Source organism: Anarrhichthys ocellatus, unplaced genomic scaffold, assembly GCF_004355925.1.
Source record: "Anarrhichthys ocellatus isolate YVR2014 unplaced genomic scaffold, GSC_Weel_1.0 scaffold10, whole genome shotgun sequence".
NCBI lineage: Eukaryota > Metazoa > Chordata > Actinopteri > Perciformes > Anarhichadidae > Anarrhichthys > Anarrhichthys ocellatus.
Window position 1 is genome coordinate 3,004,692 of NW_022280040.1, and position 24,261 is coordinate 3,028,952.

The 24,261-nt window shown below is 41.5% G+C and overlaps 3 protein-coding genes across 6 annotated transcripts in view; 2 read left to right on the top strand and 1 right to left on the bottom strand.

Annotated features, from left to right (window-relative positions):
- The window catches only part of rttn (rotatin), a 29,590-nt gene extending 28,403 nt beyond the window's left edge, over positions 1–1,187 (top strand). For both annotated transcript variants that reach the window (XM_031850132.1, XM_031850133.1), the window contains exons 47-49: positions 474–577; positions 834–903; positions 1,020–1,187. In XM_031850132.1, the coding sequence (XP_031705992.1) occupies positions 474–577; positions 834–903; positions 1,020–1,099 (254 nt within the window). In that variant the 3' untranslated portion in view covers positions 1,100–1,187. The remainder of the gene's footprint in view (positions 1–473; positions 578–833; positions 904–1,019) is intronic.
- Positions 1,188–2,313: 1,126 nt separating this feature from the next.
- cd226 (CD226 molecule) lies at positions 2,314–7,211 on the top strand. 3 transcript variants are annotated; one of them, XM_031849933.1, is made up of 6 exons: positions 2,314–2,520; positions 3,302–3,625; positions 3,739–4,119; positions 4,466–4,568; positions 5,048–5,102; positions 5,526–7,211. In XM_031849933.1, the coding sequence occupies exons 1-6, from the start codon at positions 2,457–2,459 to the stop codon at positions 5,658–5,660; spliced, it is 1,062 nt and encodes a 353-aa protein (XP_031705793.1). In that variant the 5' UTR covers positions 2,314–2,456; the 3' UTR covers positions 5,661–7,211. The 3 variants fall into 3 exon arrangements, with proteins under 3 accessions (XP_031705793.1, XP_031705795.1, XP_031705794.1); XM_031849935.1 differs by having other exon boundaries at positions 2,317–2,520; positions 6,477–7,211; XM_031849934.1 differs by having other exon boundaries at positions 2,317–2,520; positions 6,914–7,211.
- Positions 5,792–24,261, bottom strand: part of dok6 (docking protein 6) — a 45,543-nt gene continuing 27,073 nt past the window's right edge. The window contains exons 4-8 of the mRNA XM_031849936.1: positions 22,645–22,764; positions 20,276–20,465; positions 19,757–19,895; positions 18,533–18,638; positions 5,792–10,498 (exon numbers count right to left, since the gene is read on the bottom strand). Coding sequence (XP_031705796.1) covers positions 10,350–10,498; positions 18,533–18,638; positions 19,757–19,895; positions 20,276–20,465; positions 22,645–22,764 — 704 coding nt within the window. The 3' untranslated portion in view covers positions 5,792–10,349. The remainder of the gene's footprint in view (positions 10,499–18,532; positions 18,639–19,756; positions 19,896–20,275; positions 20,466–22,644; positions 22,765–24,261) is intronic.

Below are 24,261 nucleotides of genomic sequence, written 5' to 3' on the forward strand. Positions count from 1 at the left end.
GTGTGTGTGTGTGTGTGTGTGTGTGTGTGTGTGTGTGTGTGTGTGTGCGCGCGCGCGCCCCCTCTGCAATGCAAGCTGTAGGTGAGCATTGTAGGCCCAGGTGGGTGGATTTTTGTTTCCTGTGGAAAGATCACATTTCCTGTGTATGTTGTGTAGGATGATCAAAATCAATCATTTTGCAGGAAATGCGTAATATGACCACATTGCCTTTAAATAATATGCACATGAATAACTGAGGTAATTACCCAGATAATAATAGTGTAGTTTATCAGTTATTTGCACCTAAAAATATCAATATGTTGTTATCTTGGTCGGTTTTCTACATGCTTGTATATTATGTGTTTTGATAACTAGGAACCCTTTAAACGGTACTGTTCTTGTCATTTTGAATCAAACAAATTGTATTTTCAGCACATTGATGTTTATCTGACAGTTGATGGATGCCTCTGATTATCTGCGTATCTTTCTTTCAGACAAAGCCATAAAGGTGTTACTCTGCTGTCTGAACAGTAAAGAGATGGAAACCCGCTCTCTGGGAGCATCTGCACTTTGGGCGTTGCTCCACAACAATCAGAGGGTACACACATGCACAAACACAGTTTTATTTTAGTGCATTTCACTGGCTGGTATTGGAGTTTATTGGTGATGCATTTCAAATTACATCACGGCGTGTCTTCATTCAGTCTGCTCCTATGAATAAATCAGCTTGAATTCTCCATTGTCCCCTCGCATACAGAGGAAATGACCAACGCTTTTTATCTCCTGATTATAAACTGAAAAAAAAAAGACCGCTCATCTGCTTCCTAATCTGTCTTTGTAATTTTCCCTCAAAGGCTAAGACTACTTTGAAGTGTCCCTCTGTTCGGTTGAGAATTGAGGAGGCGCGTACCATCTCTAAGAAGGGTATGCATTATTCACTTTGATGAAGACACATGGGGTACCTGCCCTTGTGCTGAATGAACATTAGGTTTTGCACTTCCTATTGTTTTACCATGCTTTTTCTTTCCTATGAACTGCAGATGCAGAGAAGAAGCAGGATCCTATGAGGACCTACCTGCTGAAGTGCCTTGAAAACCTTTCCCAGCTGCTCAATAACTAATTGTGTTTATATTGTTTTGCTGTAATATGTTTTGTAATTATCAGATATGAATTCATTTTGATATTAAAGTGCTATGTGGCAGATTTTAGCTGCTGTCTTGTGTGGTCTGATTTCACTGGGACAAAGTAAGAACTAGCATCATACATGGTGGTGTTTTTATATACAATGTACCTTTTACAGGAAGTACGCCTGTTTGGGCTTTAGACACAGCTGTGGTTGTGGTGGTGTTAAGCTGCTCTTCACATATGACCACAAGAGAAGCTTCCACATACACTAGAAACGGTGTGTTTACAGGAAACAATAGGACAGGCCAGCAGCTCTGTGAGACTTTACTTAAGCACATGGTATGCATTAAGCTAATTGCTAATATCAGAATGCTAACATGCTTAATGAAAATGCTAGCGTATTGATGTTTAGCGGGTGTAACGTTTGTCATGCTCACCATCTCAACTTAGCGAGTTAGCATGCTAGCATTTGCAAATTCACACCTAGCACGAAGTACAGCTGAGGCGGATGTGAATGTCATCATTTTTTCAGGCCATAATGGATAAACTGAAATTTTGACCTGACGAAAGGCGCTGGATGAAAGTTCATGCCAATCATTATCTGGGGACCAGGAAAGTCTTTGTCAAATGTCATGGCAATCTGGTGGAGATATTTCAATAAATAATGTAAACCTCATGGTGGCTCTAGAGAAAGTCAGGGGCTCACCAAATTAATTTATCTTTAAGAAATTTTGAATACCATTGGAAAATTCTTTTAATCCATCCAATAGCTGTCGAACTATTTCATTCTCAACCAAAACGGTCAACCTTGTTGTGGCGCTAGAGGAAAAGTTGGGGCTCATAAAATCAGTAGGATTCATCCTCTGGGATCCATGAATGTCTGGACTAAATTGAATGGCAATCCATGAGAGCTATTTGAGTCTGGACTAAAGTGGTGAACAGACTGACATTGTCATTCTTAGAAATCTTTGAAACCTCACAAACTAAACATACTTTTAGTTTATAATTTAATTAAAAGATGCACACCCTTTAATCATAATTTTATGTTTTACGAAATGTCAAAAAAGTTCTCAAAAGTCCTAATTGAAGGATAGAAATTCTTGCATGTAGGTAGCTGAAGGCAACATCGGTGTGGATCCCACCGGGCCACATTGTGCCACAAGCTTTCCTCTCATTCCCAGCCCCAGTGGTGAAGTGCCCCTCTGTGTGGAATGAGCCAGCAGTGTTCTACCATGAAGTGCCCCAGTTGCTCAAGTGTTCCCCTGCAGCCAGAGAGCTAGCAGGAAGTGCAGCTCGGTCGCCTCTCGACTCGTCTCATCAATGCAGCTTTCATTCTCCCTCGGTGGGGCAAGATGGAAGCTGTACATAAGGACCACTGGTACTTCGTGGTACTCATCTTTCTTCATTTTCTTAAAGGTATGGAGTTTATATATATTTGTATATTTTAAAGTTTACAGTAGATTCATGAATGGTAATGTGTCACAAGACCACACTTTTATTGAAAGTTGAAAGTGGCGTTCACTGTCTCTCGGTGGGCTACTCTGAAAAGTCTAATTTATCGAAATACTTTTCATGTAGTTTCGTCATTTTATAATACTTCATTCATAATCAGTAATTAAAACTGAACATTCCTTTATTCCATTATTTGTTGTTTTTTTAATTGGCAGAGAAGATGGTAGGAAAGCTTGTTATTGTGAGTTTTACAAGACATTATTATTCTAAACCTGCCAGAACTCTCCCAGGGGCATCACTGGACTTGAAATCAATTGTCATTCAGCTCGGATAAAAGGCTTTGTAAACTTGGAAGCTTGATCACCAACTATTGTCAGTCGTGTTTTTGTGTAGTGGCTCAAATTAGCTTGATTACCATTAACCAAGGCATGGCCTCATAGCTGTGAATGGCTGTGTTAATCTTCAAGTAGGAGAGATTTAGGGGACTAAACATGGCTTCTTTTTTTTTGCTAAGTAACATAGGTGTAAACATGATTTCCTTTTATTTGTTTTAATATTAATGTTTATATGTATATATTATACATATATTTGTTTATATATTCAATATTAAAATAGGATGAATCAGCTATATTATAATCCTACAAATTATTATTCTTGTAGGCGATTTACAGATTTTTATTTACAGAGTCATGATTTCTAGATTGTGTCAAGATTGCGATTTAAAAGAAAAATGCACTCTATCCAGGTGCTGTCCAGCAGATGGAGGCTGTTTCAGTCCGTCTGGAGGAAGGGATGGTTCTCAGCTGTTTGTGCCCCTGGGATGGCAACCTCAGCATGGTGTCCTGGACCAAAGTACCAGACAAGGATCCGGTAGCCGTTTTCCATCCAGAGTATGGAGTGGACTTTTCTCAGCACTACCGGGAGAGGATAGAGTTCCTGAGGACCACGCCTATGGATGGAAGTATTTCCATGAGGAACGTAACTCACCAGGATATCGGGGTCTACCACTGCTCGGTTCAGACCTTCCCTCAAGGCCCCTGGACAAGGAACATTCAGGTGGAAGACTTAGGTAAAAGATGTGAGAAAGTACTGAGGTGGAAGTCTTTTAATTTTAATTTCCTTGACTCATTTAGATTTCATTGACGAGCTATTTCCTGTGTGTCATCCACCTCGTGTTTACAGATGAGCCCCCAGAGGAAGACAACGGCACAGAGCCCCCCAGTCCAGAGGCGATCGAGACCAACACGGAGCTGGTGGCAGAGCCGAACAACAACGTGACCATCGGCTGTAACCACCAGCACAACGGCACCATTTACCAGGTCATTTTGGAGAAGATGCCGCATGGCCAGGCCTGGGCCATCATCGGAGTGTGTAAGAAGGTGGAAGGGGGCCTGGTGAGCGAGGACTACAGCGACAGGGGCAGAGTCAGCTGTTTGGACAGCCTGGATGTCAGTCTGCACCTGACGGGTGTGGTGCCGGAAGATGCCGGTTTCTACCGCTGTAGCTTCAGCACAGACGCAGGGCCGCGGACCACCACAGTGCTGCTCATTGTGCCCCCTCCAGGTACAAAGACAGACATCATGCAGCACTGAAAATACTTATATATATATACTGTATATATGGCCTTATGGCTTGGGTGATGAATCATTTATCATACTTTAAATGATTGATAGATACTTGATTAAACATAATTAATACAATAAAACATTGCTTCTAATGTAAAGCTCAAATAATTCAGCAAACTCAGACAGACTCACCTGCTGAAACCACAACATCCTGTTTCACATCGCTCAATACTTAGGGAGATGTGTGTGTCTGCACACTACATGCATGCTTTGATGCGATGTATCGGTGAGTCATGAGCAAACACCACAAATACTTTACCACAAGTATTTTCTCTCATTTCCAGGTGGATTCAGCCTATCCGTGTACATGATGTATATGTACATCGGGGCTGGAGCTGCTGGGCTTATTCTACTCATTGCCATCATTATACTAGCAGTGAAGCGCAGGTAAGATCCCACAATGTGGTTTAATATATCTTTAGCAAGCAAAACATAAATATTGATTGTGTAAATATGGGTCTATATGGAACCAATTTCATGGCAGTGGTCGAGACATTTCAGTCAAGACCACAACTTCTAGCATCATGGTGTGGGGCTGGAGGAAAAGTCATGCGATCTCCAGAGTTTTAAGGATTTATTGTCTAACACCCATGAATGTCTGAACTAAAGTTTGTGCCAATTTATCAGGTAGATGTTGAAACAGTAGATACTTTGACCCTCTGGTGGTGCACGAGATCTATCAAATTTAATGGCGATTCGTCCAGTAGTTGTTGAGATATTTCACAAAGAAAAACAAAAATGTCATCTTCATGGTGGTGCTAGAGCAGTGCTTCCAAAACGATGACTTGTTGAGAGAGGTAAATTATTGAGTAATTCACAATAAAAAGCAAAAAATTAGTTTCCTTTTTGTCCAATACTCATCACAGGAAGAAGAACAGGAGAGAGGAGTACAGAGTCAAACTGCACCCATCTCAGAGAGAGGTGAGCCTCACATTAGTCATCATATCTACTCTTGTCTTGACGCTTGACACTTTTAAGGCCCTCCCTTACCTTCTCTTCAGACATGCACTCAATTATAAAACCGTTACACTCTATTAAGCACATTCTGTCATCATGTAACTTGCTGACTTAACTAACGCTGCTTTACATTAACTCACGGTGACGAGAGGAACTTGTCAAGATGTGAAATTGAAACATTAACTAATGATTACTTCTTTAAAGTAATCCTTATAGGACATTTAATTTGACTTAATATGAATTAGTTGAATAAAAAAAACTGTAATGTAATGAGGTAAGTATCATAAAAAGCATATTTCTGCCCATTTAGACTGACATTTTTTTTACTTTTTGACATTTCCTTGTCTAACACTTCATATACTAATAACATCTCCCTCATATTCACAGTTAAACCTCTATGCGAACATCTCCATGTGTCGCAGGGTGGAAAAGAAGTCCAGGCAGATCAAAAATTGCCCAATCTATGCCAACCTACGGACTGTGCGATCACACAAAACCATACGTCAGCTTCATGATAAATGAGCATACATAAATATGATGTATTGTGTAATGTGGTCGTGTAGTTCTTCACAAACAAAGCAGATTCATGTACACTGGCTTGAGAAAGCATTCATACCCCTTCACTTTTTACACACTTTATTGTGTTGTAGATGAGTTTTTTTTCAAATGGATGAAATTTGCCATTTTTGCCCATCAATCCACACTCAATAATCCATAATGACAATGTGAAAACATGTGTTAAAAATCAAAAACCTCAATTCATGTGTATAAGTATTCAGACCCTTTGCTCTGGCACTCTTACGTTGTTGCCAGGTGCATCCTGTTTGCTCTAATTATCCTGGAGATGTGTCTGGAGCTTGATTGGTGTCCACCTGTGGCAAATTGCATTGATTGGACATAGTTTAGGAAAGGCCTCGCTCGGCTTGTCACTTCTACAACACAGTAAAGTGTGCGAAAAGGGAAGGGGTCTGAAGACCTTTCTGAAGGAACATACACTGACATTGGGCTGATTCTAATTATTTCAGGGAGGGATCACACTGATTAATATTCACACTGTGGTTTGGCATGAGTTAAGCTGCTGCTCATGTGAGTCTCAGAGGGCTGACGGGTTTGTTTGTGTTCAACCCTGCTCCCACTAATTAAATGTAGTATGTACTTCATAATTACTGTTGAGGAAATATTTGTTTTGTGCAAAACAAAATTTGACAGTCACCGTTATGCAGACAAAAGCCTGTATAATCATTCCTTTCACGTCCCCAACCCCCGAGTAAAACGATTGACAAAAGCCTGTGTAATTGCTCTCCTTTTACTTTCATCCCTCCTGGTTTCCATTCAAAGCTTGACAATGGTGTCTAATCATCTAACGGGAAAAGAGAGGCAGTCACTCAGCACTGTACCATCACTTGAGACTGTCGCTTTCCCCAAAGGGCTCTCCGTCTAGGATGGCTGCATTCTAGTTACAGCATGCTCTTATTATGAAAGCTAAACTCTAATTGGATAATCCTGTGCTTTAGTTTACAGCTCCTTATTCTTTGTCTATCAACTGTTTATTGATGAATGTGTTGGTTCATTTTTCACTCTGCGTTTTGAAAATATAATTGAAAAAAGAAAAGTCATTTTTTATGATAAGCTGTCACAAGTCTTCCACGTTGTATTTATTTTTGTTTGATTTCTAAGCTTGCCTATAGGCTTCAGTAAATCAATATTTAAGGTTTATGGTAGTGCTATTAAGCTGTGTGTTGTTTATGTGTAATGTGATTCATTTATCTCCATAGAAATGGAGGCTGTGGCAGAGGCAGTAATGGATATGCAGGCTATCCTGCTAGGAAACAAGACAAATGTGGACAAGCTAGAAATGTGGAACATAAAAGGGGACAATATAGTTTGGAACCACAAGTTTTTACCTTCAATGTCTCATCTCGCTGTTTCCGGCAAAACAGTAGAAGCTGCAACTGTACATTTGACTATGATACTTGTAATGCTGTGTGTGTTACCAGCAATACTGAAGCTGATGTGTGTGACCGTAAATGACTCCAATGTGGTATAAATAAAACAATGTCATAAGCTCACTAATTATGTTGTATTTTGCTTGTTTAATCTGTACAACACGTAAAAATAACAATTTGTGATTTGGCTGGGAGCAGTCACTTCCTGGAATCCTGTCGTCAGCGGATGCTTCAGGAAGTTCCTGTGCCCAGCCAAGAAATAGTAAAAGGCCTTTACACACAATCAGCTAACACAATCATCAATTCACCGTTGTTTTTACTATAATAAACCAACACAACTCTACCCACTGGAGAAGGGGCTATTATTCAAAGTATGCAATACTGTGTGGAAAAGTTCAAATGTGGTTGCATTTCGTATTGGTGGTGCTAAAGAAAGAAAAAAACATTGTGACGTTTCAGCGTGAATATCACCTCGACAGGTAATGTCAACTTGCCTTCATACGCACGTGGGACTGAGACCTTTATGACATTGACGTGCGAGAAAATCTTTTGATTTTAAGGGAGCAAAAGTCATTATTTTATGGGGCTGGCTTGTTTTTAATCGGCATCCAACCAGCTGCACTTAAAACAATCCTGCACTGTGAAATATGATTTCAATATGGCATCATAGAGATAGACGTTTTCTTTTCATTGACATGGGATTAATTCGCACACATTATTCGTGTTTGGTCTGAGAAGACCTTTATACTACTTCATCGGTTCAGAGGTGCCGGTAATCGGATTTACCTTTGGAGAGAGCCAGGCTAGTTGTTTGCCCTGTAACAAAACGTTGTGCTAAAGCTAAGCTAACTGGCTGCTAGCTTCATATTTATATAAGAGAAGAATCAATCTTCTTATGCATCTCTAGGCAAGAAAGCAAATAAGTGTATTTCCCAAGATGTCGGACAATTCCACAAATGCGTTCAACATTACTACTAGCATATAAAATATGTTGATACATGATAGAACATTCAATTTATTACCTTTTTGTCATCAAAAACATTACATTATGTACATTTAGTGAAAACTGTAGTCCTACACTCAATGTTTCCAAAGTGCTATAAACACATCATCTGACAGTACCAGAACCCAGAACATGATGGACACAAACTATATCATAAAGCCTACTGTAGTAGCAATAACAGAAATCTGACACGTCATACCTACAAACAAGCGAATGGCTACATAAAGTACAACATTTACAAATGATAAATGGTCAACTAGAACTTTCTCCAGTCTTCTCAGTTTTGCTCTAAATGCTCCAGATGTAGTGGAACTATTATACATATACATGTGTTAACCACACTTGAGCTAAGACTCAGGACAACTAGGACACACATGTAGCCAGGTATGTCAACAACTGTCCTTCTGCATACTCTTACAATGGGCTCTGTTATGCAGACACATTTATGGATGGGCACATTGTTCGAGGCTCAAATTAACATGAAGGTTGACTTCTTTTAATTACAATGTACAAAATAAAGTGACTGACTGCGAAACTTAACTTCAACACAAAATAAGTGCTTGTACGTGTATCTCCAGTTCTACAGGAATCTTTTAACAACAACAAAACACATTCAGATATATTTGACATTAAAAGGACTGCTTTGCTGTCTCAAACTGATTGTCATTGGATCGTTTTTTTTTTATTTCATAGTTGCTGCTGGAATTTCTGGATTCTTGCCTTTCTTTAACATAACGTAACAAAAAGAAAGAGCACTTTCATCACAAATATTTAAACGAGAAGTGTCTTTCTCAACTTTCTAAAAGAGCTCTGGTTAGGTTTCGCTAAATGTTTTCGGGGTGATATGGCATTTCAAAGCTGGTCGGACAGTATTTAAGAGGAACTTAAGACGTTTCAAAATGTGTTGAAGGGTTAGGCTACAGAGCTGAACTCTGTCCACGATTGTAAACTCAAAGCCCAAAGACGTTTGCTCTGGTTAGCTCTCACACTCTGCGGTCTGTGTCGGAAGGCACTTCTTACTCGAGGAGGACAATGCTATCGTCACTGACTGTGATAAATGTCACTTAAACGCCACGGAAAGAAATTACTGAAAATATTTGATAGGTTTTCTGTTGATTTCAGTGACAACCACCACTGATAGCATTTCTTTCTGGATTCTATGCAGCTGCTCATGATGGAAAACAAAATGCTATGAAGGTATTTTTTGGACAATCTGGAAAAACCTTTTTTTAGATGAGAAGATCAATCTTCTCATCTAATTCTCAACAAGAAAGCAAACTATTCCTTTAATGACTTTTCCCTATTTTGTGTATTTTAATGACCACAGCTTTTCTCCGTAAAACACAGCTCATGATGCAAATATTTTTTTCTAAATTTGAATCTTTCATGAAAATACCAGCTTGGCAAATATCACCATGATTTTGTTGCCACAATCCACATCTGAGTCCCTTGTCATGGATGTACTATTGCTTTCTTTAACTCTCCCCATCAGGTCACCAACATCTCGCTTCTCTGCTTTTGCTAATGAACCGGTTATGAGGCTGGAGAAGAGCTCGGAATCAAACTGATCTGCTAGTGTAGTGTATGGTTGGCAGTTTAAAGTAGAGGCTGTGAGAAGGTGGCATTTTACCATTTCTGGTCCACTCCTATATATCGTTACATTTCTGAATGACTTTTACCCTTTGCTGGTTGTAACTGAGGGCTTTAGCCGATTCATCACTGCCACCTAAGTCGAGCTGTTTCTATGTAAGACATTGACCAATTTCACATTCTAGCGAGGGAGCAAAGTACAGTGAGTTTGTGAGTTTGTCTTAGAATGGTTGCTGAGGCTGCACATTGTTGGAATGAGTTGTGTGATTTCATCAATTGCAGAACAAAGGCTTTTTTTAAACACTGTTTTACAATGGGCCTTAGTGTGTTTGTACCTCTTACTTCTTAAGGTAATGCAGTGATTCCCCCCCCCCCCCCCCAAAAAAAAAGGAGGTCCTGCTGGCTCTCAACAGCATAATGACAACATAAAACACATTAAAAACTACACTTACAGGATTTTTGGTGCAATCTTTGACGCTACTGCTGCTGTCGCACACCGCACACAAAAAAGGTCCTTTTCAGGACCCTCATCATGTGTCACTCGCTCTACAGTTGACACTATTGTTTAAGTGTCAGCAGGAAATAATATATTACACATGTCACTGTACACATTTCTACATCCTCTCTACAGTGGTGGGGAAAGTGTCCGGTTTTGGTGGATCAGTCTCTTTGTCATTGAAGGGGTCTCCGGCTGCAACTGGATTCAGGGCCACTAGAGGGCGACGGTGCCTGTTCCTGGTGCTGGCTCTCCTCCTGTTCATCAGACAGAAAGCTGGGGAACGTCTGTGCTCGAGGGATAAAAGTCATCGTCAGGCCGCTTCCTGTGGAAAATAAGTGGAGAGTGTAAATGAAGCGCTTCTTTTTTAGCAGAATTGAGTAGGTTCATCTGTCTCGCTTAACGCGACCTTCCTTCTGCACAATATGTCCTGTTTTCTTCGACAATATATTTATGGTACAACTGTTGCTTAGCTACAATCCACGCTGATACCTTCATATACAAATGAGGATTACAAAAATAATCCTGGTGCTCCTCATTTATGTAAAATTATCTTTTAAAACTCTGTGAAGTAGGTGGTTAGATCACAAAAATATAAATATATATAATATATAAATTGTGCAATAGTTTGATGGACCTTGAACCTTTCCCCTCAAATAAAAGACATTTTCAGACTGATGTACTGTCTCATTTTTTTCGGACTGTCTGCTGTTTCCCCTCTTTCCCCCGCTCTCTCCACCTCCACCTTAATTTAAATTAATTGGACCAATTTGTTCTGCAGTTCATATTGGTTAACTGCGCTGAGAGGGAGTAATGGATACTTGTGGGTGGAGGGCTGCTCTGTGCAACTGTGAGACCATTAATAATATATTAGAATGCTGTTTGGAGACGTGCATGGCGAGGTAGGTTGAGGATAAAGTGGTTGGCAGGCTGCTGATCATGCACTGAACAAGGAGGAAGTGGCCAGTGATTAATAATTCAGGAGGCCCAAAACCTAACAGTACCGTTATCAACGTATAGCATGTATGGTACCAACTAACACGGCTGGCTTAGACAAGTTGCTGCAGGTCAATACACTTCAAATCAATTTACCTCCGGAGGTTAATTGAAATTTGATTAGCAAATTAAAATTTGACTTTGTCTTCTATAAGCCGTCTTCTTCCAAGGCCACATTGACAAAATCGACAAGGAGATCATTTCCTCTTCTGCTTGTGGTGCTGAAGTGCTTATTAAGAAATACAGCGAACACGCATACATACATACACACAATATTGCGTGTGTCTATGCAGCAGCACCAACCAGTCACGCTGCCACTGCAGGGAATCAGGCTCAGACCGCGAGACGCGCTGCCAACTCACCACGGCGTGGAATATAAAACATGACCCAGTCAGCCTGGCGAGCAATGTCAAGTGGGTGTGTGGATGCGTGTCAGAGCCACAGAGAGTTTTAACAGAAATGTGCGTGAACGGAAACAACTCACAAGTAAAGTAAGACGAGGAGGAGGAAAAAAAGCACAGAAAAAAAGGCATTTTCCTGTGTGAGTTCAGGTAACAGCTTGCAGGAGGAAGCACAGAGCGGCTGGTGTGGGTGTGAGGATGAGACCACAACGGTACCTGCCATAACAGGTGAGTCATACACACACACACACACGCACACACATACATACACACCTCTGTCCACTAGGCTTTCCCTCCCTCCACTCCCTCAAATTAAGGAAAATGAGATAAGGCTCCGGCTTAAGGTATTAAATGCAGCTCAGTCCATGTTCTAGAAAAAAACAAAAACACTACAGGTTAAAAAAAAGGAGGACACTTCCTCTCCTCTCCACGTTGTACTTAATAGATTGCTGAAACGACTGGTGCACAACCCGGCATATCCTTTTTCACATCTTTGCCAAGACAATCCCTCTCCCCAACCAAGGCCAATTTGGGGCTGAAGAAAATAAAAAGAGGCAGGGAGCCCAGTGCAAACCGAGAGGACCAAGCAGATCTCATCATCTCCTCGTCTCCTCAGTCGCAAACGGCAGCGTTTGTTGTGTGATGCCAGACCCCCGACAAGAGTCACACTTGTTGGACTGGAGACGCAAATGTAGGCTCGCTGGCAAATAAAAAATAAAATAAAAGTAATAAAAACACAGAGAAGGGGGGGGGGGGGGGGGGGTCAACATCCCTCCTCCTCTCCATCCCTATGAGAAGCAGACAGTGATTTGTCAGTGCCTTTTCATTACCACGGAAGGTCATGTCATCCTATCTGGCCTGGGGTGGCAGCTGCTGGGCCGGAGCAGACAGGACACGCAGGGAGGGCACTCACACACACACACACACACACACACACACACACACTAGCAGATACAATGGTGGACCCGGACACACAAGCAGCCATTCATGAATGCTTGTACACACACACACACACACACCTGTCTGCACCTTTCTTCCTCACAGTGCGATAACCCAGGTGGCATCCTAGTAACAGCTGTAACCAGAGAGAGAGAGAGAGAGAGAGAGAGAGAGAGAGAGAGAGAGCTGCGTATGTACCACTAACTCTGGATTATGCAAGGCTGCTGACATCGAGCTTTGTGTCTTTAGCGTGCTAAATCAGCCACAGGAGCAACGGCACACTATCACAGATCAGCCCAATGCGGCCTGAAGATCGGGTCAGTTCATTTTAGTTTCAAACAATGCAAGCTGATGGCTGAGATTAAAAACTTTTCCGAACATCAACCGATAAAGATTTGAACTCAGTTTTACCTGGCTGCAATGAATTTTTCATGCGATTCGCTTTTTTGCATCTCCCGTCTACTAGGTTCCTCGGCGCCTGTTGCAGATAAGATAGTGTTATCATCCTGTTCTATCATCTTGTCCCTGTGCCTTTGATACTTGAATCCCCCTCGTATCACTCCCAGCCGATCAAAGTCAGAAAAGCGCTCCATGCCATTAGAATTGCTAATGATACGGCACTAAACTGTGGCGCACAATGACATGCAGAGAGAGTGAAGGCAACGGATTACATAAAAAATTAATCCAGGAAGAAATACAGGCCTTCTTGTCCCTGTTCCATTCCAATATAGGTAATTGAACCACTTCCGACAGGCGTTGCGCCTTGCTTTTTCAACTCGAAAAACTTTAAAGTGCACTTATTTCTATGCATCAGCAAACTCAGAGAGCACAGCAGTATGTATCCCTGAAATGCAAAAGAGGAAATAACATTAGGAGAGCAGAGGTGGGACGCAGTCGAAAGTACACATTGTATTATTTCTGGAGATTAAAACATCTACCTTTGGTTCTACTTAAAAAGGTCAATACTACGGGGGGGATTTTGTTTCATACAGCAACATGATCAAGGCTGAGTGTTAGCCTTGTCAAGTGTGTTTTAAATAAAACACACTTGACAATTATTACTTTCAATTACGGCAAACAAGGCTTTTGGGATGTTTTTGAGACGTTTCCAGACAAATGAAAAGCAGATATGAAATATATGAAAATAAAGAAGTTATTTGTTCTTTGCTGCCAGGTCCCCCTTTAATCAAGGCAAAGAAATAAACAAATAGGTGGATAAACCTCAACGGGACAAAAAAAACAAACGTGTTCCTTAATTATTCCCTCAGACCCGCAGGGTATTTGAAAGCAACCCGAGCATGACTCAGCAAATTGACTGTGCTGATTGGATATTCATCCCGCACCCAGCGATGAATCCAAGGAGCAGAGGCAGCCAGCCATCATGGTCTAAATCCCTGGTTTCTTACCTCTTATTTGCAACCAAATAATTGTTGCTTATATCGTCATTATTAGAGAAAAATAGATTGATTTATATATTATCTGGGTTCCTGATGAAGCATACACCCAGTACTTATATCAAACATTATATTTTCATATGAGGCATTTATTCAAGTTATAATTCCTTGAAGAAATTTGCAACTATATACTGTGTGCTAAATATGTACATGTGTCTACAGACCAAGGGTTAATGCTAAGTTATCTGTACTTGTTTATTTCACAAAAGTATCTTGTTTTGTGTATTTTGTGTGGATTTGTGCCAAACACTAAGCCCTGTAAACAGTGTTTTTGTATCTGCTTCAATATCAATTTCAGTCCAATGTTTCATTTTATTCAATAAAGTTGATTTCACCCTATTGTTTGGGTCTGTGTTGATGTTTTTTTGGTTGCTGCCGGGACGTCGGGATAGATTAGCTGCTCAGCAGCTCAATCAGTGATAGTGCAAACAGGTTTGTCTAATTATGTCCTCTCAGCAGGGTTAATGTGGAGAAGAAAAGGTAAGGCAGTTCTGCAGTAAATTAGGTTTTATTATTGATGGTGTGCGCATTGGTATATATATGAGTGCCTATACATAAATTGTGAGGATGTCAGCAGTAACTAAAGAATTGTGCATCATCTGGAGGACTTTTAGAACACTGAATGTATTTGTCCTCTTACCGAACGACACTGTAAATGCATTGGATGATGTAATTAGCAGGTTTTTTTTTTTGCGTTAGTCTGTTATTTGCACTTAAGACTCCCTCAGAAAAAGGAGATCTCAATGGGACTATCTTGGAAAAACAAATGTTAAGTAAAGAAATGGTTTGTGAACTATTTTGTGTGATTTCGGTGCCCTTCACTGGTCGGCAGCTTGCTGTGAGGCTGCAGCTTTCATTTGTCTGCTGCTCTTTCGCTTCAGTTTAATGTAGTTTTAATGAATTTCTCGGGTTCCATTTTGCTCCTGTAAACTTTTTTCTTAATAACCAATTGACTTCTTCAGCGTCCCTCTCAAAGTGTTCTGGTGTCACACCAACCTCATCTGTCCTTTATACAGGGTGGTGGCGCTCCAGCCAGAAATGGTTGGAAATCATTTACTCTGCTTCAATTACATTTTTTATTTCTAAAGCCATTTAATTATTTATATACATTTGTGTAAGTTAGCCCACAAAATAACATTCAACATATTATTCTAACCACATACCTAAATTAAACAAATAGCCTAATAAAGCATGATTTGTATTTTAACCCGAAGTGTCAATAAAAACAACGAGAAAGCTATTGGTAAAACTCTGAAAAGCTCTCTTGCCATTTTGCGTGCACCTTTGAGATGGTCACTAAGTTCAGCTCGTCAGTTTTTGTCCACCTGACAAGTTGCGCTAATGCCTCAATATCAGATAATGAGGTAAAAATGACATCAGTCAGCTTTATACGACAGCATATTAGGGCCAGTGTAGGTGAAAAAAGATTACGGAGCCGGGGGAGGAGGTGATAAAAAACTTTTTTCCAAGATTAAAATCGTAAATTCACAAGGAAAAAACATGGATATTATTTTAGATTGAAGTGGTAAATTTACAAGAAAGAAAATCTCTTATACTGTAGTGGACTGTTATTACATCCATCCATCCATTCTCAACCAGTTCATTGATGGGGGAGCAGGGTATTCCTTTGCCCAGCAAACTCCAAGGACATTCATCATAATCTGTGGTTCGACAAACAGTTATGTTGTATTCCTTTTTTGTGTTGTTCTCACTTCACACTGACAGTTGGACATGGTCAGTGTGTAATATGGTACCTTGGTGTGCTCGGACTAAAGTCCTCTCAATGGTTGTTATTTCAGTGCTAGCTATGCTGAAATAAGACACGCCGCCAAGTAGTCAATAAATAAGTTGTGCGTCTCTACTTTCTTGTAACGTCTACAATATCAGTATTTATTTATGTCCATAAAAGAACAGAGACATGTGTCTGTCAGGACTTTGACCTCGCTCAGAGGCCGTGATCAGAGAAAAGATTGTAAACAGCAATCTTTATGATTCTGATTGGCAAAATCCAATAAATCCGATACAAAAAACATACAACAGGTCTAACATGAGGATACAGTACAATGCATACCGATGTCAGCATTATGTTAATATAATAAAACCAAAATATTATGCAAGAAAATGTGTTCATGTATCTTCCAGGACCTTCGCTTCGCTCATCCTTACCATAATAATATTACTTTAGGAGCGTCTAAACTATTAAAGAAAAATGTAGATTCTGATGAGTTTTCTATGATTTTTAAACAGATATATTAAAATGTATCCTCTATGGACACGATAAATCCAGATATCAATGTAAAGAGTGAGTTGTAGCAGTCTCTCATTCTTTAGTACTTGCTGTTATTTCCCCTTTTCCCAATTAATTTGAACTGAATGTCACCTGGTGTGCAAGGTGTGGGGGACAGGCTGCTAATTAAGAATTGACAACAGCTGGGTGTATTTCCCCTCTTGGCCAATCAGGGTGTGACGAAGCCCTTTCCTTAGGGCTTAAGACAGGTGGGGAATTACACACTCAGGGCATTCAGATCCTTCCTCGCCTTAAAGCAAACCTCCTTTGCCAGCCGGATATGTTAGTCTTCAACAGAGATTATTAGGGAATGCCTTTTTCCCCTGCGTCAGTGCAGACCTTATTTCTATTTGCCAAGAGTTTGTTGTTGCCTCACGATAACCTTACGCCTGCAGGCGTTATCTGGTTTATTTTCATTGAAGCCTCCTTCATATGAACTTCCATTATCAAAGAAAAGGCATTTCTTTATTATTGTGAAGGCACTTGCGTGATTTTATTTATTGTTTTCTCCAAGTAAATATTTCTGTATTATGTGGTTTGGGAACTAGTTCTCGGGAATCAATACCGCCACAGAGTGTGTGATGTCTGCGTGTTTTGAATTCTGATTTCAGAAAAAAAAGTGGTGTTATGTTTGTGGCAAATTGTGTCAATTCTGTGAGAGGTAAAATATCACAGCAAAAAATCTGGATGCAGCTCATATCGGTTCAGAGAATATCTATATTTAAACACTCTAATAATCAGTTGCACTACTAAAGACACAGTGTGTGTTTTGTGCTGTTTCAACATATACGGTTATGCTAAAAGTGCAAAGAGCACCACAGTGAACACACACGGCACGTGAAAGAGCTCCGGGGAGGTCGAGACCTTCTGCCAATGAAGAATCAATGCAATTACTCTACATGGCTCTCCCCATCTGAGATTGGCCCGCAGCCATGTTCGAAGCAGCACCAACACCCGACACGTGTGAGCTTCTCCTGACATGCCTTTCACAGTCCAAACATCCCGTGTCACAACAGGAGTTAAACTCCTGTCGCTACCCAGAATCACCTTGTCGTCCCCCTAGTCTGACGAGACCTTTCGCTGCGTCCTCAAACACACTGATGCATTCAATTTATTCATGGGAAAGGAGAGAGAGGGGGGGGGGGGGGGGGATGGCGGTAGCGCTGAATGTCTATGAGCAGGAGAAGGTGGAGGGTTGCTCTGAATCGGACAGACAATGCAGAGAAAGCGTGGGAGGACCAGAGGGGAGATGCCAGGGTGATGGATGAGAGAGAAGTTCCTCTGCTCACCCAAGTTTGGAAAGGAAGAGTTTCAAAAAAGAGGAGAGTTTACCGAGACCGGGCCTATAAATAAGGACCCTGAGGTGGAAGCTTCTCTGTTTAGTGTAAATGAGTAAAAAAACATGTTGATGTTTGGAATAGAAGACATATTTTTGCTTTAAAGCTTATCAGGCCACAATTAAATGATAGTGAAAAAATAAATAAATCCAGCCTTAGGTTTTCAAAAGAAAATGATGACAGAGTGACTTTCATCTTTGCCTGGCTTTCTGTTTTGCTCTATCGGTGAAAGCCAAAAGGCCCATAATCCTCAGATAAGACTACTAATCAACTAATACCATGGACAGAGAGTAATCTCATCAGCTCACTAATCACCTCTCTGCCTCTGGTCTACATCTAGACGTTAACACACACAAACTAAAACACCCTTCCATGTGTAAATGAAGTGCTCACGGGGGACATACAGCGCTGAGCCTGAGCGCTGTAGAGCGCCTGCTGCAACATCATTGTATTTGGGGTGACATTTATCCATCGTTCCTCAAACACACACACACACACACACACACACGTATAGACATGAACTAATTTACTTTCAATAACACTCGCACATTATTCTGTCCCTCATAATTGAATTAAGATTATAAATCCGTCTGTGTCTGTTTTTTGTTTATCACAGAAAAAAAACACTGGTTTGACTCGGTTCAAAACTATTTATTTATGACTGAAGCTAAGAATCTAAACTGTCTTATTATGGGATGAATCTAGACTTCAAAGCTAAACACATTCAATTTGGAATTCAGAGGCATCCACATTAATCTTTTATGGTTCAAAACTGATCCGTGCATGTCACCAGTTCTAGTCCCAGAACAATATTCCTCTGTCTTGTTTCTCCGCCTGTCTTTCCTCCAGCTCATCCAAAGTGCTCCACACATCAACGCTGACACGAGCAGGTGAAGAAATAGCAACACGGCGCATTTATGATAATTAGTAACTTCATGCCTGTACCTTGGTAACTGTAGAGATCTCCCACGCTGTTCTGGCGCGTAATGTGCTGCCAGTAGGCGCTGCGTGGCAGGGAGATGGACTTGGTTAGCGTCTCTCTGGGGTGGATCTGAAAGAGACAGAACGCTTACAATGTATCTCAGTCAGCCACTCACAACAGGGGGGGATTGCTCTCGGTATGTCGGCAAACAAAGGGCGCTCATAATACGGTATATTGCTGGTTGAATGTCGTGTTTCCAATCTTGAATGGCTGTTTGGCGGGCGAGATGAGGATTAATCTGGGACCGTGATGTTGTTATACCACTGGATTATGTGTTTTAGACTTTTATTTGCAGCTTTAATCTAAAGGTTTCATCTTGGAGCCAGACTACTGCTGGAAATATATTAAATATGTCAACATTTTACAGAAACACCCTGAGTAAAGCGAGTAAATCTGCATTTTCTCAGTTTCACCCATTCTGCAACTGTGAGTGGTCAGATTTGTGTTGCTATCCATGTGATTTATAGAGCTTGAGGGTAAATGCTGCATTTGGAAATGTTCCCAAGTGGTGGGGTCCAAGAGCATGGCCATATGGTCAAGGCTCATCAAACACTAGGCAGGCCTACATAAATAAAGAATACAGATGATAGCGGAGAGGTGGGGGAGGAAGGACGGACGGAAGGAGGGAGGAAGGAAGGGATGGACGGGTGTTGTGATAGAAGGAGGGAGCGGAGGCCAAGACTGTGGGGTGTCAAGAGGGCTTCTGGTCCATGGCAGCTCTTTGGGGAGAAACCGGGCAGCAATACCTTGAGAGAAGTGTGTGTGTGTGTGTGTGTGTCTGTGTGTGAATATCTTATGTGAAAATCATGATTTATTGCCTTGGTGTTCACTGGTTTCTAAAAATAATTCTGTGAACAGCCTCAATGACATGCTACTGTAGTTTGATCAGCCTAAATCAAACAGACAGCCAAGAAACCATTGAAATTCAAACAAAAACACGTTATTTATGTTTGCAGATGCAGTCTTTGTACAAATAGTTCGTCGAGCATAATGCGCGACAGGGTATATCATCGAGCGCATTGGAAGTGACACGCACTATGCGTGCGTTAAGTAATTATTCCTGAAACGAATGCATGCTGACACTTGCGCGCATTATTAGTCATTTGCAATGTTGGCAGTGCTAGAATAAATGTGATGGCCTCATTGTGAGCTGCTGTGGGAAAATCAGATAAACAAGCAAAATGTACCTGGGAACTCTTCTCCATCTCCTCCATCATCCTCTCGTGCTGCTGGGCAATGGCCAGCGTGGCCGAGTGGACCCGCTGGTAGATCATCTCCCCCTCCCGCGTCTGGAACGTGAACAAACCCTCTCCTGTGTCACACATCCTGCGCCAGGAACACACACACAGAGACAGAGAGAAGTGCACACGCTTTGATCGTGCTCACTCTTGGATTGCTGATTTACAAAAATGCATGGTTGAGTGTGCGCATTGATATAATACCCCACTGAAGTCAAACACACACACACATGTATATGAGTAGATGCAGTACACAAACAAAGAGACACATTCACAGAGGCACTTGTCACTTCAGTGCCTGAAGGGCTCTGCGGCAAATGCTGATATCCCGGGATGTTTCAATATTCAAAGTTGCTTTGTTAAAGTTTTTATGACATTTCCAGAACTTTTTTTTTTTTCCCTCCCACCGCTAACATTTCAATCACACACACACACAGAAAAACAAGCTCTTATCATGCGCACACACACCTTCCGGACTCAAAAGTGAACCAGGTGGAGTCTCGTCCGTATCTGCGCAGCGAGCTGAGAGGCCACATGACGAGTTTGAGGCGGGCGTTGTGTATGTCCCACAGGTAGATGTTTTCATGGGTGATCTGCATGGTGCACTCCCCGTAGATGTCCAGGTTAGGAGTGGGCATTAGGTACACGTTGAAACGTTCTGGAAAGATCCACAAACTAGAATTACAACCTTGCTGTTGTATGCGTCTCCTGGCAGAAGCTTCATTGTTATCATACAGGCGTGTCTCAGCTCCGTCTCACAGTGTATCCTCAAGTAAAAGCATTTATTTTATGCTTCAAGTCTATTTTTTTTTTTTGACAATACAGGCTGATAAGTTGGCTGTTAGCCAAACACACTGTCCAAAACAATAAAAGTGAGCAAACTGTTTTCCCACACTGTGTCTCTGGACGCAGAGTAGTGGCCGGGGTTTGGCGATGCCCCCCTCCTGTGTTATCATTAGAGGCCCCTACAAGGCCCCTAAAGAGGGGAGAGTAAGGGAGTCAGCAGACAGTCATTGGTCAGTACAAAACAGGCAAAAAAGGGTTTTCATAAAGCTGGGAGTCACCGCAACCATGACAGGTCAGCAGAATGTAAGATTTAGTCGTGGACCAACAGAGGTGTACACTCCCTCATGCATGCGTGCACACAAGCAATCGCATGATTTTCCTGGCGCAGATAATTATTCTTTCCTTTTAAAGATGACTTATTTTGGCTGTAATTTATCTAATGTTGTTTATTGAAACCAGAAGCAAAGTGAAAGATGAACCACCTAAATAGAATAATTTGGGATGTAGCTGTAAGTCCTACAAGGGGTTGCAGAGAGCCTGATTAAGATAAAAAGATCAATTCTTATGAAGTGATGGATTATTCTTCACTCGCTGCTATGTGAGGTATGGAGTGTCGGAGGGATGCATGAGGCAGGGAGCATGAAACGCATGGCTTTTAAATAATTTGCAACAATATGTAATGTTTCTACAATACAAGCATCTTGCACCAGTTTAGATAGTCAGCTATTTTTTGCATGCAATTATCCAATAAGTATCTTTAGTTATACATCGTAACAATACACTAAATTGACTGTACTTAGCCCTGACTCACTCTTACTTTGTGGTTTTTATAATCCGATGTGGCAAAAGTGAAGTACAGCAACCATACAAAAGGTATAGCACTTTATCTAAAGTGGGTCTAACTAGCCGTGCAGTGAGCTAGACTGGGATCAAGGAGCCAAATCTGCCCAGTCACATTAACTAACTCTCTGAGGCAGACGAAGAGAGGAAGAAAGGGAGCGAGTTCTCCATAATCTAAATTAGTTCTCACTAATTACGCTTAATGATTCAAAATAAGTATGTGTCTGCAGTGGATAGAAAATGGCAGTGTCATAATGCGGCGTATTTTTAGGGACAGTGAAAATGAACTCTGATCTAATTATCGGCCCCTGCTGTTTGGGGAGGGCTACTAATTGAAACATGGGTGCAGGCCCAAGCCTCTTGTTTCATTCACTCATACAGACAGCAGACAGACTCAATTTGTCTCCGTAACACACTGCTGCTGTATGAGCACGCAACTTCTGCTGCAACGGAAGTGAGCGGAATTGTTTTGTTACAGTTCAGTCAAAAACTTGTGTATCTTTTATAAAAATGAGGCCAAGTTATGTTGAAGAACACGATTTCCCTTGCAGTGAAATAAAATGGGCTGAAATGACGGCAGATTATTTTCAATTACTCGCCCTTTTACAACTTTAAACTGCTCTTCTTTGCCTGTTTGCCTTTTCAATTTCCTCTGCGAGTTTGCAAATTACACAGACAATGAGCTCCACTGTGATAGCAGCGCGCTGTTGTCCCCTCTCTTTTTCCATTTCCATTTCCTGTGAGTGGAATATGTGGGGGAAGCACATTTATTTCACGTGGCTTTAGGAGCCATAATCTCATCCATCTCTGTGACAAGCTTCATTATGAGGGAAGCCAGTGATGCACAGCACTTCTCATTAGGGTTGGAACAGAGCCCCGACCACAGTCTGTGACCTGTGCTCTAACTCACACACACACAGGTTTCCTTCAACACACACATCCGAACTTCCTTCTGAAGTTGAACCAACATGTGCTAATGTACTAAAGACTGTTACAGGGGACTTCGGATCAGATATTGACAAAAAAATGTGGCCCTTATTAGCCAGGCCTAATTGGACAGTGGCTGTTCTGCTCCTCTAACCCTCTGAGGACTCAGTTGCATTAACACATACGGGCCTGGACTGCGACCACTAACTGCTGGTGGCGAGCTGAGTGTGAGAGATTGACCCTGAATGGCTGTCGGTGGTAGCAGGGACTAATTGGGCACTCACCATTCTGCTCCCGCTGCACCCCCGCTGCTAACAGGTCTGGCTCTCCCAGGCTGATGTCGTTGAGACGGCTGCCCAGGCACTCCACGCACAGCAGCTTACACCATTCCTCTGCATCCAGCTCTGCACACAGCAGTACAGCGTTAAGGCATGTCCACCATTAAACACACACACACACACACACACACACATCTCCATATCCAACACTGCAGAGACAATAAAACACAAATCATACCACCACAACTGTGCTGCCTTTTTAGTGTGTTGTTTACACATGCACATAAATCACCCAAGGAATTTCAGAATAAAATGCTGCATGTACAAGAACACGAGTACAGCTAACAGTAACCAGGGAGGGGAAAAAAATCAATCGGATCAATTCGATGCAGATTAAAAGAGGAGGTGGGTTCAGCAACAGCGACGGGTGAAAGATGGGTTTCTCCTCTCCTCCTTTGCCAATACTCACTTTCAATGCCGTACAATACGTCTGCTGGAACAATACGGCCACAGTAACAGCGGAAACTAGTGATCCTCTACTAAAAATAGACTATTTCAACTTTCAACTATTTGTGGAAAGTAAGATGAAAACATTTATACAGTTAATGTTGGTATGTTAAATATAAAGCTAGCACCAGCAGGCGCTTAGTTTAACACGTCTGGAAACGTGGTGAAACAGAGAGTCTGGCTCTTTACAGGGGCAACAGATCTGCTGACCAGCAGCAGCTCATTAATCAACACGTTATTTCTTGTTTTGTTTAATCAATACTTAAACCATTGGGGGTTTTTACAGGGGTTACAGCTGCTGGCAGAAGGCGGTAGTAACGCACATGTAGACATGAGAGCAGTACCAATCTTCTCATCAAACCCTCGGCAAGAAAGCAAATAAAGCAATGTGGAAGTACTACTTTAAGTTCACTGTATTTTGGAGTAAATCAGAAGAATTGTGTTTAAAGCAGCAGTCTTGGTTTTAGGAGCAGAGCTCTGTATGGGGAGTTATATCTACAACATGTGACAGCTGGCACCTAAAGGGGGGGAGGCCATTCATTGTAAGACTGAATGTTTTAATCGGAGGCCAAGTTGAGACAAATGATTTCATGTATCAAATCTGGAAGTCTGTGTGGCAATCTGTTGTTTGTGGATACCAATTCATCTTCCTGTTAAGTTAGAAAACAACACTGTTTACAATGGAGAGGATTTCCAATTGTCTTGTGTGAGCTTTTGGTGAGAGTTACTGAGGTATGAAATGAGGCAAATGCCAGAGTTGGTCTTCTTTCGGAAGCTCCTTATCTCCCGGCCCTGTGGAATTCTGGGATATGTAACTATGGCCAGTGATGTGTACAGAGACGCGTTTGGAAGCACGGGAACCCTGTTTCTGTGTCTATTAATGAAGCCAATGCATGCTTGTGTAATATGTGTGTGGAGGAATTTACACTTCATTCACTTGAAACTTGTGGGATGATGGCTGACAGCCTGTTTGTCAGATCAACTGTAGTGTCCATTGGGACAGATCTACACAACTTTGCAGGGTGACGGAAAGGTCTGCTGCTGCCTAAAGCACCTCATTCACACAAAACAAAAAGCTGAAATACAGACAGACACACACACGCACAAATTTAAAGA

What these genes read in the sequence shown, in the direction of transcription:
- cd226 (XM_031849933.1), top strand. Translation starts at nt 2,457, where the DNA reads ATGGAAGCTGTACATAAGGACCACTGGTACTTCGTGGTACTCATCTTT. An exon ending in GCTCATTGTGCCCCCTCCAG is followed by an intron (nt 4,120 to 4,465) that starts GTACAAAGACAG and finishes TCTCATTTCCAG; the next exon opens with GTGGATTCAGCCTATCCGTG. An exon ending in ATACTAGCAGTGAAGCGCAG is followed by an intron (nt 4,569 to 5,047) that starts GTAAGATCCCAC and finishes TACTCATCACAG; the next exon opens with GAAGAAGAACAGGAGAGAGG.